This window comes from Vulpes vulpes, chromosome 1 (assembly GCF_048418805.1).
Source record: "Vulpes vulpes isolate BD-2025 chromosome 1, VulVul3, whole genome shotgun sequence".
In the NCBI taxonomy this organism is placed as follows: domain Eukaryota; kingdom Metazoa; phylum Chordata; class Mammalia; order Carnivora; family Canidae; genus Vulpes; species Vulpes vulpes.
The window spans coordinates 70554287-70571814 of record NC_132780.1 but is presented as its reverse complement, the minus strand read 5'-3'; the positions used below and the strand labels follow the sequence as shown (position 1 = coordinate 70571814).

Sequence of the window (17528 nt, the reverse complement as noted above, 5' to 3'; positions counted from 1 at the left end):
AGAACAATTATGAAAAAGAATCTGACTTCCGTTCTTTGTTTTAGAGCTTGGACCTTTCTTTTTATCCTCCGGGGTCTTTGTCTAGCAGGGCTGAGAAGCAGGTGGGGTATAGTCACCAGGCAGAAAACTGTATGGATGACATCAGAGCAGGTCAAACACTAAGAGCATGGAAACAAATCTATTTTTCCCATTTAAAAAAGAATCCCTAAGAATAATTAAAATGAATTCCTACGCAAATTAAATTGCCTTGAAGTTTTCTGAGCAAGGCTTTAGGCATTATAAACACTCCTTGACTTTGGCCTGCCAGGTTTCCTCGATCAATCATGTGGTAGTCTAAAATTAAATTGAAATGATTAGATCAAGGAAAATCAAATTTTTTAACATTTAGTTTCAGTAATGTTATTATGAAGCTTTTAGTGATATTGTAATTACTTTGAAGCTTTGAGCATATGTTTCTACTGACAGTATTCCATGGAGAAAAGCTGCATTAGGGAAGCAAATAAATACAGACCCCAGAGCTTCACTGGGGTCTGTATTTGTTGTAAAGTTAAAAGCTAAGGGTGGAAAAGACACAATGCATCCATGTGATTTACACTCTAAACATCCTGCAAGGAGTAACCACTTTGAAATCCCAGCTAATTCCAGAGTTAAAATAATGGAATGGCTTCCCTCTAAGGGCAGCATTAGAGAAGCAATAAGTTAGAGAAATAACAGTAAAGACTCAGTAAAAAAAGAAAGAAGCCATCATCCTGTACTGGCTTTAATTTTTGCACAGGAAAATATGACAACGATCTTTCTAAAATTAATAATTCTCTTCTGAGAATATGAAACATTTTAATATATTTCGTCTGTGCCAAAATCAAACTTTATAATTACTTTGCTTTTCTATTCTTTCATCCATTTTGACACTTACTGGGATTATGCTTGGTTTAGGGGTTACAGAGCTAAATAAAATGCACCCCATCCCCTAGGGAAATATCAGTGGAGACTAGATTCTTCCAAGGAGGTACTTCAATCTCAGCAACAGGAAGGGAGTTTAGAGAAGAAAAAAACAGAGACAAGACAATGGTCTCCCCTCCTTTGATTCACACTTTCATTCATTCAGCAATTATTTATTAAGTACAAGCATATTTCTTCCCCCAAGAATGAGGCAGGTAAGTAAACACACGACATTAAAATGAAATGAGATGAGGTCTTTAAACTTTAGCAGAAAAATCATTCCATCGAAATAATCTGAAGTACACAAACCTTTTAAAGGATTTCTTTACTCTGATTATCAAGGTATAGCTGATTGTTCTAGTAGTTTAAAGATCCTAAGTAGGAAGCATTGCAATAGTCTTGGTGTTTACCTTAGATACTGCCAATTTTATTTTAATTTCTTTGAATTCACTTCTTACTTTCAGTCACAGACACCATCACTCTCTACTGTTTTAGAAGACCCCCGATTCAAGTTATATTCACCTGCCATTGACCACTGCAAGCAGTAAAGCTTGCTTCCTCTACCCCAATGGGCCTTGGAATTCAACACAGGGTGTCCATTTGTTGCACACATGCTGCTCTTTATGAAATCAGATCTACCAGATTAGTGCTGTCATAACTTCTGTCATCCAAAAGTAAGTGAGTGTGATTTAACTTGGCTCTGCTGCCAAAGCTATCTTTCTGAAAATAAATCTGACCACGCCTATTCCTGGCGATTAGACCAAGTGGTTCTTCATTATCAGTGTAGCAAAACCTGAACCCTCCAGCAGGGACCAGAAAACTGTCTTGGGCACGCCTCTATCTGTCTTTACCTGGGATCCTTCTCCATTTCCTTTTCTAAACTCCTGACACTGGAGCCCCCAATCACTACTCCTCCTTCCCCAGCACAGCCTCCAGATTCAAGCCCTCACATCTTGCTCTGTCAGGAATGCACTTTATTTGCCTCTCAGGAGACCACTCATCCCTAAAGGTCCAGTGCAAACATTACCTCTTCTCTGGAAGTTCCCTTGTACAAGTAAACACAATTCCATCATAACTTTTGTTATTGCTGATCACTATTTTGTAGATGTGCACAGCATCTTCACTAAATTATGACTTCCTCATTTGGATACACAGAGTTGCTACCTATGACAGGTTTTATAACACAGGGTCTCAATAAATGTTGAATTTAACATTTATTTTACTTCTTTCCAATAAAAATGACCTTTTTCTTTTCTTACAAATCCATTTCTACATCTATTTAAAAAATTTATTCCGTATTTTCCTTAGAGTTTCTCCTAAGTGTACTATCAATGTGTAATTGAATATTTTCCAAATATTTCAGGTAAATTGCCTCATGAAACCAAATTCTATACTGACATCTTTAAAAAAAAAAAAAAAGTTAAGCAAAGCACACAATTTCATTCTTTTTTGTCCTTTATTACATTACTAGAATTTACTTAAAACTTTTAACTGTGTAATTTTCAAGCAAGCCAGTTTAGTTACTATTTAGGAAGGGCAGGACAATGTTAAATTATTCCACAGGAGCATTAAGTGTCTAACATTCATAGTGAACCGACAAATAAGAAATCAAAATGTACATAAAATGGTTTTTGCTCCTGCTTTGCCTGATCATGTGTTGTTGTGTGAAGTCATATTTCCTGTCAAAAGCATAACAAAGCTTCCTCTGCTCTACAGGATACAAATGAGCAACCTGGTAGAGCAAATTACCCAGCTGTAATTCACCATTTCAGTCCTGGAGTGTAGCCACATGTTCTTTTGCCACCTGAGAAAACTACCTTGAAAAGTGAGTTATGTCCTTGGCTAGCCTCATCAACTAGTCCACAAAATAAATATTAGGTTCCTCATGTGTGACATTACTGTATTGCCTTTAAATGATCTCAGAAAAGGCAAAATCAAGTAGTATCACAGTCAATTCAATGTCCTATATCTGTTATTCTTAGGTCATAATAAGACACTTCCAAACTAGCTTTCAGATGGTGAAAGCCTTAATGGTAACATTAGTAGGCTGAAAACAACCTCTTCAGGCTGGCCATGTCCTGGTCCCTGAAACCTGTGAATGTGATTATATGGCAAAGGGGACTTCGCAGATGCAACTCAATTGAGGATCTTAAGATGGGGAATGTAACCACAGGTGTCCTTACAAGAAGGGGGGAGAGGGAGATTTGAGTACAGAGAAGCAGAGGTGATGTGGCTGCAGACACCGACACTGAAGCAAGGCAGCCAGGAGCCAGGAAGGAGGTCCAAGAGGAGTCTTTGCTAACCTCTGGGAACTAGTTCTAACACCTGATTTTAGCCCCTTAAAACTCACGTTGGACTTGTGCCCTCTAGAACTGTAAGAGAAAAAAATCTATGTTGTTTCAAGCCACCAAACTTGTGATTTGTTACAGTAGCAATAGGAACCAAATACAATAAATAAGCCATGCCTCACAAGTGTATGCCAATTTTAAAAGTTAGTGAAATGATGGTGCTAATCTCTGTCATCCTGAAAACACTACTTTTACGACCAAAACATGAGACTACTGGATGCTAGGACTGATCATTTATCTGACATAATTTGTCACAGAAGTATAGTCAGTTCCACATATATCATGATGGTGATATATTTGTCCAAAACTTAAGACTGTGTTTATAACATTTATTGCATTTCTGTATTTGCAAAATATTATATGCTTAATGTTGAACATCTGAAAAACACAATGCAAAAGAATCCCATGATCCAAAGATAATAATTTGGGGGGATATTTCTGAAATTTTTACATATATAACGCTATCTAGTTTTCAGGTATGATAACTAAGCTCTTACATTCATTTTTTTTTAATCTTTAACTACTAAAGGCTTAGGTCATAATGTTAGTTTTCTTATTATCATCACTGTTTGAAGAAAAAAAAATCATGTCACCTCTGGAAATCTGATCTCAAATAGCATCATGACCCATTCTCTGACTAACTTCACCAGCATAACTTGCATTCTATTAGGCATAAAATGATTAAATTGGCTGCAGAAGCCAGAAAGAATTTTAATAAATTTATACACAAAGAATTGTGATAACCATGACTAGACCCAATAGATAAGTTCCTCATATGTGAGGCCCCAAATAAAAATATTCCAGAATGCCCCCTCCTAGAAAAATAGTTATAAAATGTGCAGTAGAGCTGTAGTTCCCAGCAGCTTCCAGGGTACAAAGGCAAGTGTATACACCCAGTGTAAAATCATCATACACTGAGAATAGATTATTTGGTGAATTCCCTGAAGTCAAGCCAATGGAAAAACAACAACACATTTGATAGAAACTGCATGTAATGAGAAACTGCAAGTCCTATAAACATACATAAAAATGGACAATGAAGAAAAAAAAAGACTCTAGAGAGGACCACATTAAAAAAAGAAACGCCCTAACCTGCCAATGGTTGGGCATCTCACCAATTCTTAAATGTCAAGTAGGAAGCAAATATCAGACCTCCACTATATATTACTTTCTGTATCATATAATTATGTCTAAATTGACTGCACAGTAAAAGACATACAATTCTCTCCAATACTGTTAACTCAGGCATCTTCATTTAAAAACATATTTCGATATCATCACACATCATTATCCAAACGTGGTAAACGCCTACTGACTTGTGCAGTCTACACCTCTCTGTGCTCAGCAGCCAGGTAAGCAGCAACTCAAAGAATGGTGCCTTGGTTGTATTTAAATCTGTTCCTCTCACTCCCCAAGGACATGCCATGGAACTGGAAAGGACTCCAAGCCAGAACTCAGGGGTGGAAGGAAGCATGCTAGAGCATGAAGAATTATTCTTCAACCTTTATTTCTCCAGGCAGTAAGCCTAACTGGTGCCCAATTCTCTGGCCAGTCTAAAGTTCCTCATTATCCAAAACTGGATCAAGGAATAACGTGTCCAAGGACCATATTCCTCAGAAAGCAAAACGCCAAAATGAGGCATGTTTACTGCAGGCAGCTCCCCATGGAGGGAAGGACCCTGGTGGTCCTCCATCTGGTTAGTCATGCCATTCCCACTGTGACCCTCAGAAACACTTTTCCAACCAACAGTAGAGCCCTGTGGAAACCAACAGCAAGTGAAGTAAGAGCTCCCCTCTTAGTTCTTCAGACAGCAGCTGCTCCTTTGAGTTGAAGAATGAAACGTTAAAATTTCAGCTTCTGAGAAAAAGAAGGTGGGATTGAAAAAAACAATAAGACACAAGAAAAGGGGGAGTACAGATGGCTTCTCTGAAATACAGACATTGTAAACTCAGTGCTATTTCTCTATGTTATTTATACAGAGCGGGCTTCAGGTGCGTATCCTACCTTTCCATGTTCTGGAAAATGCATCTACTCTGCACAATAAGCTTAAAAAATCTCTATGTAGTCACAAAGGGCTTCATCTCAGGTCATCTAATTTGTGTACTGAAACTCCAGAAACATGTAACAATAGGAATAACTGGTACATCCATCAATTAGGTAAATAATAAAACTGTCTAAATTAGAACACCAATATTAATTCCCTAATCACTATTTTTTTTCCTATTTGATGAGAGTAGGAATAGGGTTTTGAGGAACAGGTAAAGTTGCTATATATTGTACATCTTGAGTTTTTTCTGTCTTCCAATGGTAAAAGGTTCTAATGATAACCTTCATAAGGGAATCTGCTCAAGGCCTACAGAAAAAATGAATTGGAGAAATCATTAAGAATCTATCGATACGGGGATCCCTGGGTGGCTCAGTGGTTTGGCGCCTGCCTTCGGCCCAAGGTATGATCCTGGAGTCCCGGGATTGAGTCCCACATCGGGCTCCCTGCATGGAGCCTGCTTCTCCCTCTACCTGTGTCTCTGCCTCTCTCTCTCTCTCTGTCTCTCATGAATAAATAAACAGAATCTTAAAAAAAAAGAAAAAGAATCTATTGATACAAGGGACCCCTGGATGGCTCAGTGGTTGAGTGTCTGTCTTTGGCTCAGGTCGTGATCCCAGGGTCCTGGGATCGAGTCTTCTATCAGGTACCCCACAGGAAGCCTGTTTCTCCCTCTGCTTATGTCTCTGCCTCTGTCTCTTATGAACGAATAAATAAAATCTTTAAAAAAAAAAAGAATCTATCAATACTATTAAAAATACAAACATTGGTCCAAGGATGGTCTCAATATGTGACCAGGTACATAAGTTATACAGATATTGAAAAGGAACCAACCCTATAATGGACTATGCTGAGTCACTTAGGACCTCTGGCTTTAGCAACAGTTTTCTCATTACAGAAGAAATTATAAATAGAAACCTAAGCATCATATGCCACATATCAAAGAAGGACATATAGAGGGCAGGCGGTGGCTCAGTGGTTTAGTGACGCCTTCAGCCCAGGATGTGATCCTGGAGACCCAGGATTGAGTCCCACATCGGGATCCCTACATGGGACCTGCTTCTCCCTCTGCCTGTGTCTCTGCCTCTCTCTCTCTGTCTTTCGTGAATAAATAAATAAAATATTAAAAAAAAGAAAAAAAAGGACATACAGAATACTTTTGAAACATGAATTTAAAGCTTTAGTAACATGAAAAAAATATCTGTCAATGAGACATTTAATACATTCTATAAAAATTGGGATAATTTAAAAAATTTATTTTAGAAATACAGCCCTTCATCAGAGATGAGTTAATGACATCAAAAATGTTGCCAGGCCGAGAAAAGCCATCTCTCCTATCCTACAACCACTCTCTCTCTCTTAGCAAAAGACCATCATCTCCTGCTTGAGAGAAAAAGAAGCCATTAACATTTACCTGGACTTCTAGGCACCATTGCACTGTACTACAGCTTTCCATTACTGCCACAGACATCTTTCTAAAATGTAATCCATTCATAATGCTCTTGTGTACACAATGGTTCACTGACTCCTCCTTCCACTGCATTATAAAGCTACCGCCCTTGGCCCTGCTTACACCTGACAGACTCTGCCCTTCCAGCCTGGTGCCAACCTAATTCCTCTGGCCTCCACCTCACTGCATAGTCTTCATCCCCTCTTCCCTCTCCCTGCCATGCCTCAGCTCATGTCTGTCCCTCCATCTAGAACATTGCCCTCTTCTAATTAACTCCTACTTGTCCCTCAGTGTCTCTGGACACAGTGGATCAACCAGACTCTACTAGTTGCCCTCTCCTGCACTTCCCTGTATAAACCTATATCATGATACTTACAACATAGGATTGCAAATCTTTGTTTTTCCGTACACCTTTATGCTATAAGGTGACAAATAATGGTTGCTAAGCTCTTGGTTGATTCTAAAGGAGGAGCTAATTGCTTCAGGCTGAGAAGTGTGAGAGTTGACACACAGGTAGAGATCTTAAGGAAAACTTCATATAAAGTTGGTATCATTTGAAGTGGATCTTCCAGGATGAACAGTAGTTTCCAGATGCACTAAAGAGGAGTAAAATTCAAAGCTGAGAAAATAAGGTGTGCAGAAGAGACATGAAAACCGTGATGGGATGGTGTATGTGCGCATGTGTGTGCATGTTTGTGTTGATATATAAACATCTCTACTTTGCTTCTGTTGTGGAGGAGAGGGGATTTTTTTACCCCAAATATATGCCTTATCAGTCCAACTAGATCACAGACTTGTCATGGAGAAATGGTCTCCTATTTCCCTCTGCTCCTTTCCAGGAGGCAATACACACACATTTGCCACCACCTGGGCCTCCCCTGCACAGCACCACCTGATCCAGTACCTCAGAAAGAACTGACATTGAAATCATTATTGTGAGCTGAAATACCTGTTAATCCAGGAAGAAACATTTCTAGTTAGTGAAAATAGATATAGGAATAAACCTGATAGAAGTCCCAGATAATTAGGACATATAGTACTGGGGGAAATATAGTAACATTACCAACAATTCTTTTTAACCCAGACTCTCTCCAATAGGGGGAAGTAAATAAGGCAGGAAGGTGAGCTGCAACATAAATCAGCCAACTGTCATATAAATTTCCTTCTTTAATATAACAGAACTTGAGAGACACCATTCAAGTTACTACAAAGAAATATTTAAAATGAGCTCATTAAATGCAAATTAAAACAGAAACACTGAATAAGCATTGGGCCACAATTAAAGGCTAAAGAAACAGCAGGTAAGAAACAATTTTCATTGATCAAAGAACTAAAAGCTAACAGAATAGACTATTCTCCATTGAAATTGCTTTCATGAATATGAAGCATTTCGAAGTAAGGAGATTTTTTTCCCCATTTTTCAAAGAAGCTTTGGAGGTAGAAATGGATCTGCATATCTTAATACAAAGTACTTTCATTGTATCATTTTCAAGCAATGAAGCTCTGAGATTTCAAAAAAAAAATGTAGACTTCAAAAAAAAATCCTTAAATCATTCCAAAATTGTAAAGGGCATTAGGTCATGATTTTAGAGCCTTTGGACCCAAAGAACTGTACATAATTACAGAAAATAGTCTATGCAAAGATTCAGTAGAGTTCCCTTTATGACATAAATGTCCCTCACCAAAAATAGAAGCTTTCAGAGCCTATGAGTACTTCGATGTAGGGTTACTTTTTATCTAAATTACTGAAATGGCAAAGCAAGTATCAGTACATCACAATCAACTAAAAATATAAACTCTGAGACTTTAAAATTCACCTCATATAAGCTTTAAAACAAATATATAGGTTTGTAGGCAAATAGCAAATTAGACTGCATATTCATGATAGCATGGGCATTTTTTTTTTCTATTTCATTCAGTGTATCCCTGGCACCTGGAGTAGTACTAAGCACACAGTATGTGCCCAATTACTGGATCTGTTTTCATGAAAATAAAGCAATATAAAATGAAAAATGAAAGGGTTTTTCCCTCATAAATTCATTTTAAAAATTTAAATATACTGTTTTTCACTCATCAAGAAGGCAAAAATAAAAGTATTTTGTGGTACACAAGGAGTAAATGTGCATTCTTATAAACACTGCCAGGCAGAGCAGAGCCACCAACCATAGTGCACCAACCAGGTTTAGTGCACTGTTCAAAGGAATTAAACTTTGGGGTGGGATGGAAAGAGGCAGGGAGAAAGGAAAAACCCAGTAGGTGCTCTGCTGATGGACACTGTGACTCAGTCTTGGGGAGGAATGTCTTCTTGAAATTTTTCTGTCCTGAGGAGTAACAGCAGATTTTGCTACCTTGTTGCATTAGATAGAAATATAAAATATGGTGACCTACTTTATAACAATTTAGAAATACCTAGAAAAATTTAAAATCTACTAATCCTTTGACTAGAAAATCCACCCAGAAATTGAACTAAGATTTTTACTTTACATATATGCTTACATATGCAAATAAAAAGACAGGAACACAAACATTTCTGATGATAGCAATCTATAAACCTACTGAATGCTCATTTATTGAAGAGTATTTGTATAATTTGTGTACATCCACAAAAACAAGAGAAGGCAAGAATTACTATGGGGTGGAGTTATATAGGTGGATATAGGTTTTTTCCTAAGAGATAATTTAAACAACATATAAATGTGACTATGTTCTAATTGTTATTTTTTTAAATAAAAAACCTTTAAAGAGTGAGACACTGAATTTGAATTTCAATATTGGCAACACTGTTGTATACAGATCCCCACACTTTAATATCTGATACTACTCATTACCTAAATCTAGTTCTATAGGAATTAGGATATACCACAAATATCGCTACTAAAATTCAATTTTAAATTGCTAATTTTTAAAAGAGTGAAAATGTTTTTAATGATACCAAAAATTATATTTTTCTAAGTAGAATTTTCTTATGCCTTTCTATTGTGCTTTATGATATCTTGATGTCCTACTCCATACTTCTCAAAGTCATAATCAATTAAACTATGTTTCTATGACTGTCTGGGCCAGGCATTTAACATATCAGTCATAATTCAAGTGAGAAATATAAGTACTTTTGAGACAGTCTCTGTACGAAGAAGGAATCCTAGGTTTTAAGAACAAAAAAGGAAGGTTAATTCTACTCGTAGTGGGGTAACAATCAATCCCCTTTACTCCTACTGTTGTTTTTCCTCAAAAGTAAGCCAAGATTTATGTAAAATGGAAGAGTACTATTTGCATTAAAGAGGGTATAGCAATTAAAGAGAGCACAAGCATAAAACAGGCAAGTTCTGAGTAGCACAATGTCTTTAACAGGAAAAAAAAATATACTGATGTATATTTTGATCTCCAGCCTATTACTAGGTATAAACAATAATGCCTTTCCTGGCTCTGAGGTTTATTCACAGAAACAGGAAACCCATCACTCTAAAACTCCTTTTTAATTGCCTCCACTTTCACCTACCTTTCCACACACTCTCTTCACCAATACAAGTCCAAAACTGGCAATTAAGATTTTTATCAAAAAGTGCCCACCAACAGAATTAGGCATTGCAATTACTTGTATAAAATAATGTACTGCACACTGTCCACATGGTTTTTATATGTAAAGTACCTTTCTTGGGATGGGGCATGTTGTACTTATGTTGCAATACACATTTATTTGCACTATGTAAAACAACAACTGGAGTATAAGAAAAAACACCTTTTAAAATCTACCTTATATTCTCCATGTAATTACAAGTTACTAATAACTGTCTAATCATCAAATCCAAAGATCATACTCTTCCGTCTTATGTCCCTAAGTCCCAAATAAACTAAATTCCCTAAACATAGTTCATCCTACCAAAGTTTTTTTCAAAGTTCTTATATAGTCATTTATTAGATAACAATTTAGAATTGTGATTTTTAGATCTTAAGTCCCTATCTTTAATATAGCTTTACTATAAACTTGCTTCTTTTAAGAGCATACACTAAATTAAGTTGAATTAAAATAAAATTTTATAATTGTCTTCAAATAAAATATAATTTTTTTCTGTAAAATGCTGACATCATGGATTTTTAAAAATTTCTTCTATTAGTTTTTCTGATTCCATTCAGAGCTGTTTATAGTGGATTATATGTAAAAGTTGGGTTCAAAAGATTCATAAAAGTTTATATAAAAAATTCATTTATAAGAAAAATTTCTTCATTGGATGACTTTCAAAAGTCATTCACCAAAAGTCATACCGTGCTAGAAAGGTGAGAAAAATTGGACAACATCCCTAGGTTTTATCATTGCTGCAAAGACAGCATCAGTTAATCACTGGCATGATTCTCTCTCTGGGTAGAATGTTTTACGTTTTAACGTTAATTTTCCTAAATAAAAGACTTAAGACTCTATCAGTGCATACAAACTTACGTATTTTAAAAATCCACTTCTCCTCTTTCTGGACTGACCATTTCTGACTTCAGATGCACTCGATGCAATCAAAATTGTTATTTAAGTGGTACTCATCAGGAATAATCTCCAAATAGGGTCACCAAATCTTCCATACACAATCTAAAGTAAGCTTCTGTCATAATAAGCGCCCCAAATAACATTGGTTTCTAATCATACTGTGTATTTCCACTCATTTCAAAGACTACCGCGAAGAGGAGGAGAGGGGGAGGGGGGAGGAGGAGGGGGGAGGGGGAGGAGGAGGGGGGAGGGGGAGGAGGAGGGAGGAGGGGAGGACCAGGAGGACGGAGAGGAGGGGGAGGGGGAGGAAACTTTTGGCGTAACACCCTAGAAGGGAGAAACTCTGCTAAACTTACACATCACAGTGTTTATAAACAATTACCACAAACCATTTCCAAAGCTTTCATCATAAATATGCACCCAGGTCATTTTGTGTCAACTAATAATTCATTATGCAAATACTTAATCCTTGTTACTCTTTAGATTCTTTCATCTCAGACCTACAAGGAAAAATCGCGGGAGCGAGCGGTTTAAGTCCCTCTGCAGGAATGTCTCTGAATCCTAACCATCCCGGCAGGTGCCTTCCACTAGAGCTGAAAGCTTTGGTATAGGGTTTCCCCGGAAAGAGTCCCACAGGCGGCGGTTCCCATCCGTCCCTAGCGGGGAGGCAGCCCCCGAGGGGCGGGGGCGGGGGCGGGGGTGCACGTGAGGGGCCTGCAAACCGACCCCCGAGTCCGGCGGGGCGCGGCGGGGCGGGGCGCTCGCCGTGGGAACGCGCGCCCCAGCCTCCACCTCGGGAGGCGCAGGCGCGCACGCCGGGCCCCCGGGGAAGTTGTCTGCCGGGCGAGCTGTCCGAGCACGGGCGGGGCGGGGCGGGGCGGGGGCTGAGCTCACACACACTTACTCCCCCGGCCCACGGCGGGCACCGGGAAGCGCGCAGCGCGGGCCGAGGGCCGGCGGACAGGGCCGTCCTGACACTGACAGTTGACACCGGCCAACACCCTGGGGGCGGGGGGGAGGTCCCTGTCCGCCGAGGCCCGGCGAGGAGGCGCTGACAGGCTGTACCTGGCAGGTACTCACGTACCTATCATGGTCACTAGGCAGGTGGAGGCTGCTGGGCACGCAGGGGGCTACGCCCGCACCGGCGCCCGCCCGTGCCTCCCACAAGTGTGGCTCCGGGGTTAAATCTTCCAGCACCTGCCTCCCTGGGGCCGGCTGTCGGAATGCGCACGCGCGGACGACGCGCAGCCAGGGGCCTTCTGGGAGTCGTAGTTTGACAGCGTAGTTTCTCCCATCGCGCCGCCGTCGGCCTTCCGCCCGCCGCCTTCCGCCCGCCGCCTTCCGCCGCCTCTCCGCATTCAGGCCCAGGAAGCGTGCTACGTCACGGGGGGACTGGGCCACTGGGCCGCAGTGTTGACGCGTCGCTTAGCAACCGGGAGGCTTACCTTTGGAAGCTTCTTACGGCTCTCGCCACGGTCCTTCCCTCCTCCCGCCCCTCCCCTCCGTCAACTCCCCTCACCTAGGAGCTGCCAAACATCTGGATCAACCTGGGCACTACGAGGGGTTGAATTTCTACCAGTAACGCGCCTTTTTACATTTTTCCCCCCCGAACTCCTTCTCACATGCGTAAAACCCACTGATTCTTTTACTACACGTTTTATGAGAACGAGACATTTTCTAGGAAGATGGTGGCAGAAAAAGAGACCCTGAGCTTAAACAAATGCCCAGACAAGATGCCGAAGAGGACCAAGCTGCTGGCGCAACAGCCGCTCCCGGTGCACCAGCCTCACTCCCTGGTTTCTGAGGGCTTCACAGTCAAAGCCATGATGAAAAACTCAGTCGTAAGTGACCCTGCATTGAATATGCACTCGCTCCGATCAGGGGACAGCAGGCGATAGCTGCTGGCCGGCCAGGGATGGATCCTGAATCCGTGTCCTGGGGGGTCTGCGGCACCGAGGGGGGGCGCCTCTGCAGACGGCGCCCAGCAGGGTGAGGAGGTCCTGGCTGGGGTGTCAGGAAGGATCCTGGGCACGTGAGGCACTCTTACCCACTGACAAGCACCTTCCTCCTAACCCATGGTTTCTAGACCACGCCAAGGTACTCTTAAAACTATTGACACGATTTTTTTTTTTTTTAAAGAGCCTCTTTACGTATCGATTCCTAATCGAGCCCCACTCAGCAAAGGTCCTTCTAGAAGGCGAGTTCTTAGAGATCATAAGCTCTTGCAGAATTTGACATGTGCTGATGTACACCTGGAAGCATAAACTCGTTAAATCGTCTACAGTTAGGAACTCTCATCAGTTCAAACGAAGGAATTTTAGAGCATCCCTGCGTTGACCCTAACAAGCCTCTTTCTTACAAAATAATATCAGCTTGTTAGAGTTCGGATAGGCAATGTAACAGGAAGGTCTATTTCCAGACCTTTTGAATGATGATAAGTTTTAAACAGTCCAAGCCTTAAGTTCAAGTATTTCTAACTATTACTATAATTTGTATTTTGATGTCTATTACTTGTGGTAGCAAAAATAAAATATTCTCCATACTATGGGGGGGGATGGTTTAAAATGCACACAAGTGATTTAGCTACAAGCAGGATAGTTTAAAAAAAAAGCAACTTTCATATTTGTTTTTTTTTTTTTTTTTTTTTTTTTACTTTTTTTTAACTTTCATATTTGTTAAACAGCTTTAAATTTGGTATGCTAAGCCAGGTTTTACTACTGACTGATTAAGCAAGCCCCTGTCTGGGAATGAGATATTAATAATAAATGCAGCTTTCAAATTTATATAACTTACACTCTGGGAACATCTGACTTATTGTATAGCAGCTCATTATGTTAAATGAATAGTGTTGCTTTACAGTATCACATTATTTCTTTTGCATAAATGTTGCAAGTCTAATACCTTATTCTGAAACCCCATCCTTTACCTATATGAATGAAACAGATTACCTCCAGATCCCTAGGTCATATCGCCATATCAGTACACAAAATGATATTTGGATTATTGGATTGTGTGTCAGTTGATTTACAATAGTGAAAATTTGTGCAAATAGACTAAAACTCCCGCTTGCTATAGTGGCAATCTTTTTGCATGTTTTTCACGTGAATAGGTGGTCATAGGAGTCAAGATGACTCGTTTCTCAGCAATATAGAATACCATAACCATTCAAGCTAATTGTTTTTTTATTCTACACAATATTTCTAGTTATTATCATGGTCATTTTTGTCAATTTTATATTTGTTCATGGAGAAAGTGAGTCAGATTCTCTCTTTTTTTCTAAATCTATGTTTATAATCATGTTTTTTTTTTTTAACATAGCCTTATACCTGAAGCCATAGTTTCCTGGAAAATTAAGTATTCCAGTATTACCAAATGTAGTAAATATGCTTACAAAACTAAAATAACAAAAAACATTGACCATGAAGCAGCCTTCTTTATAAACAACTTATCTGAGTTAAATATCTTCTTATTTTTGTGCTTTTAGGAAAAGTCTTAGTGTGGTATCTGTATTTCCATGAGGATTCTCAAAACAGGTTATGTCATTCCTTCACTTCATTTAGTGGGAAATTGCAGTTCATAAATGCAAGCATCATCTACTTATTCAGCAACTCTATCTCTCTTAGTTTTGTTTGTTTGTTTGTTTGTGTTAGCTAAGAACTTGCTAACACAGACAGTTCTGAAGATTTGGGATCAGCAAAACAAACTCCCGATCCTTAGTACTCCAAGGAAAACTAACACAAGATACCGTTTATACAAAAGAACTTTACTCGTATAGGAAATAAAACATTTCCTTTTTATATACAATATTCACATTTCCATTTCTGTCTTCAACAGTATAAACCTTTTGGCATTAAAAAGTCAAAATAGCTCAATCTCTTTTTTTAAGGCTTATTTCTATTCAGAAAATAATGTGCCAGTCTCCAGCTTTTCTTAATCACAACCCCTGTCCCAAAGCTGACACCCAAATCATATTTCCGGTGTTGGGGCTCACCTTCAATTGCCTCTTTCAAACACTTCCTAATTAAACAAGTCACCATTCCAGTGTACTTCCACAACAGACATACACAGCTAACCCCTAACGAGTTCTGTGGGCTCTCTTGGTGTTTCTGTGAGAGCGCTCTAGTAACATAAATGTATACACTTGATAATAAACAGATTAGATCGGGTGGACTATACAAACAGAAATCTCTATTTAAATAGTCATAGTCTGTGTATAAGAATCAAAAAATTATAAAATAATAAATAAACACAAATGGCTAGTTTTTAAGACCTAATGTCAAATATTGGTCTTCCTTTACTTCCTTGAAATTGTTGTTGCATTCTGTATGACAACAAACATGGATAAAATCCCTGAAATCAGACTAATTTCCAAATTCATGTTGTTACATTTGCCTAAAAAGAATGATAAGACATATAGAATTTGAAGATTTCATAGTCCGTTTTCCCTTTATAGGCCTTGTTTCATGGTATGTTAGAACTTACAACCAGAAACCAATAGGTCAGTGTTGTATTGATTTAATCTCAACTGACAGTAGATAATTTTTGTGCTAATACACATTAGCATAAAGCAAGTTAAGATATGAACCCAAACTGATGATGATACAGAAGTTGACTTCACCTGAAGCTTTATACCATAGATTTCCTTTTCAATAGACTATAGATGTTTTATGTTCAAAGTTTAGGGGAATGGGAGAAATAATTCCTTAATATTACATTATTTATATAGAGATGTTTATACTTACCGATCATATATTCATTCAACAGATAGTGGTAATGGTCAATATTTATAGAGTATGTATTAAGATACCTATTTGGCTGCTATAACAGAGACCAAATAACATTAGTTTAACTAAGATGGTAGTTGTTTCCGTTACATATAAGTCCAAGTTTGTTGGGCACTGCTTGTATATTCTTGCTTTATGTCCTGTAGGGTGATGCCCTGGGTCAAGGTGGACTCACCACTACCAGGGTCAAATCACTACCCCCAGAAAGAAGGAAAGAAGAAACAGAGAGCTTCCTTTTAGAGGCATGACTCAGACACTGCACCCAATTCTCATTACATCCCACTGGCCAAAATTTGGTGATAGGCCTACATTTTCCCTTTTTATAAAACCCTATGAAAAATTGACCCTTGAAGGAAATCCCAGTCCCTATACCTCTTTTATTAGGAAAAGGACTAAGAAAGTCATATAGTTGCAAAAGGACATAATCTCCAACACCTACTTCAGGCATGGGGACAGAAAAATGGGTAAGGAGCAACCTATGAGAAGATATGGGAAGAAATGGAGACAAGCAGGTTCATTAGGAATGCATTTCCCAAAAGTTGCATTTGTCTCTTCTGTTCATATCCATTGCCAAAACTTAGTTTATGACCACATCCAGTTGCAAGAGAGGCTGGGAAATGGAGTCTCTGACTGGTAGCTCTATGTGCAGCTGGAACTTGAAGCATTTTATTAGTGTAATAAAGGGAAAAGGGAAAATCAGTGGGTGATTATAAGTGTCCACCACCAGTGCTAAATATGCTCTATTGCTAGTAAAGAAAAGGAAACAGACAAGTAAAATAATTATAGTACCTGTAAATACACCTCTGTAGTAAGGGTCACAAATACTGACTCAGTAGAGTAGAAGTACTAATGATGAGGGGATCAAGTGATAATAAACTAATTGAGATCCTCATCACCTTTTGTCTGGGTTCTCACGATATCATCCAAACTGGTCTCTAACTTCCATCCATCAATTGGTTCTTTGCTTCAATCATGTATCAGTATTATTACATTCATCTTTCCAGTACATTTCCCTCTCATCAATGGTACCTCCACAGGATCAGCAAATTCTTCTGTGATGTACCCTACTCTAAGGTTTTCATTTCATCTCCTGCTATTCTCATATCCTTCCATGAAATTTAACTCTAAGACTTCCTTGTTGTGATTTTACTTATATTGTTCCCCTTACCTATCTGCACACCCAAGTTCATTCAGACAGTATGTAACAAATATCTAGTGATCACTGACTGTGCCAAGCACTGTTTTGGGTACTGGCAGTTGAGAAGTCTGGAAAAGGCAAAACCCATGCTGTTCAAGGAGCTTTCATTTTTGTAGCCAGCTAAAATGCCAACTGCTTCAAGATGACCTCCTACATCTCCCTCTTTATCAACCAAGATGGAAAGTTTTCCTTAGCTCATTGTTTTCTACTGTGTATTAAAGTTACTCTGGCTCATGTTCTATCTCCTATAAATTCCCTGGGAGTGCAGAACTCATGGCTAACCAATTTTTTCCA

At 39.0% G+C, this 17528-nt stretch overlaps 2 protein-coding genes and 1 long non-coding RNA gene across 6 annotated transcripts in view; 1 reads left to right on the top strand and 2 right to left on the bottom strand.

The window, feature by feature from the left end:
- Positions 1-11344, bottom strand: part of LOC140599951 (uncharacterized) — a 68356-nt gene extending 57012 nt beyond the window's left edge. The window contains exon 1 of the long non-coding RNA XR_012003037.1: positions 11214-11344. This is a non-coding gene — a long non-coding RNA (uncharacterized lncRNA). The remainder of the gene's footprint in view (positions 1-11213) is intronic.
- Positions 1-12585, bottom strand: part of PRKN (parkin RBR E3 ubiquitin protein ligase) — a 1279940-nt gene extending 1267355 nt beyond the window's left edge. The window contains exon 1 of the mRNA XM_026015949.2: positions 12337-12585. Within this exon, the coding sequence (XP_025871734.2) occupies positions 12337-12343 (7 nt within the window). The 5' untranslated portion in view covers positions 12344-12585. The remainder of the gene's footprint in view (positions 1-12336) is intronic.
- A 21-nt stretch (positions 12586-12606) lies between these two features.
- The window catches only part of PACRG (parkin coregulated), a 514394-nt gene continuing 509472 nt past the window's right edge, over positions 12607-17528 (top strand). For 2 of the 4 annotated variants that reach the window (XM_026015954.2, XM_072766634.1), the window contains exon 1: positions 12662-13093. In XM_026015954.2, coding sequence (XP_025871739.1) covers positions 12938-13093 — 156 coding nt within the window. In that variant the 5' untranslated portion in view covers positions 12662-12937. Of the gene's footprint in view, positions 13094-17528 lie in introns of all 4 variants that reach the window. The other 2 variants (XM_026015953.2, XM_072766627.1) reach the window with 2 other exon arrangements.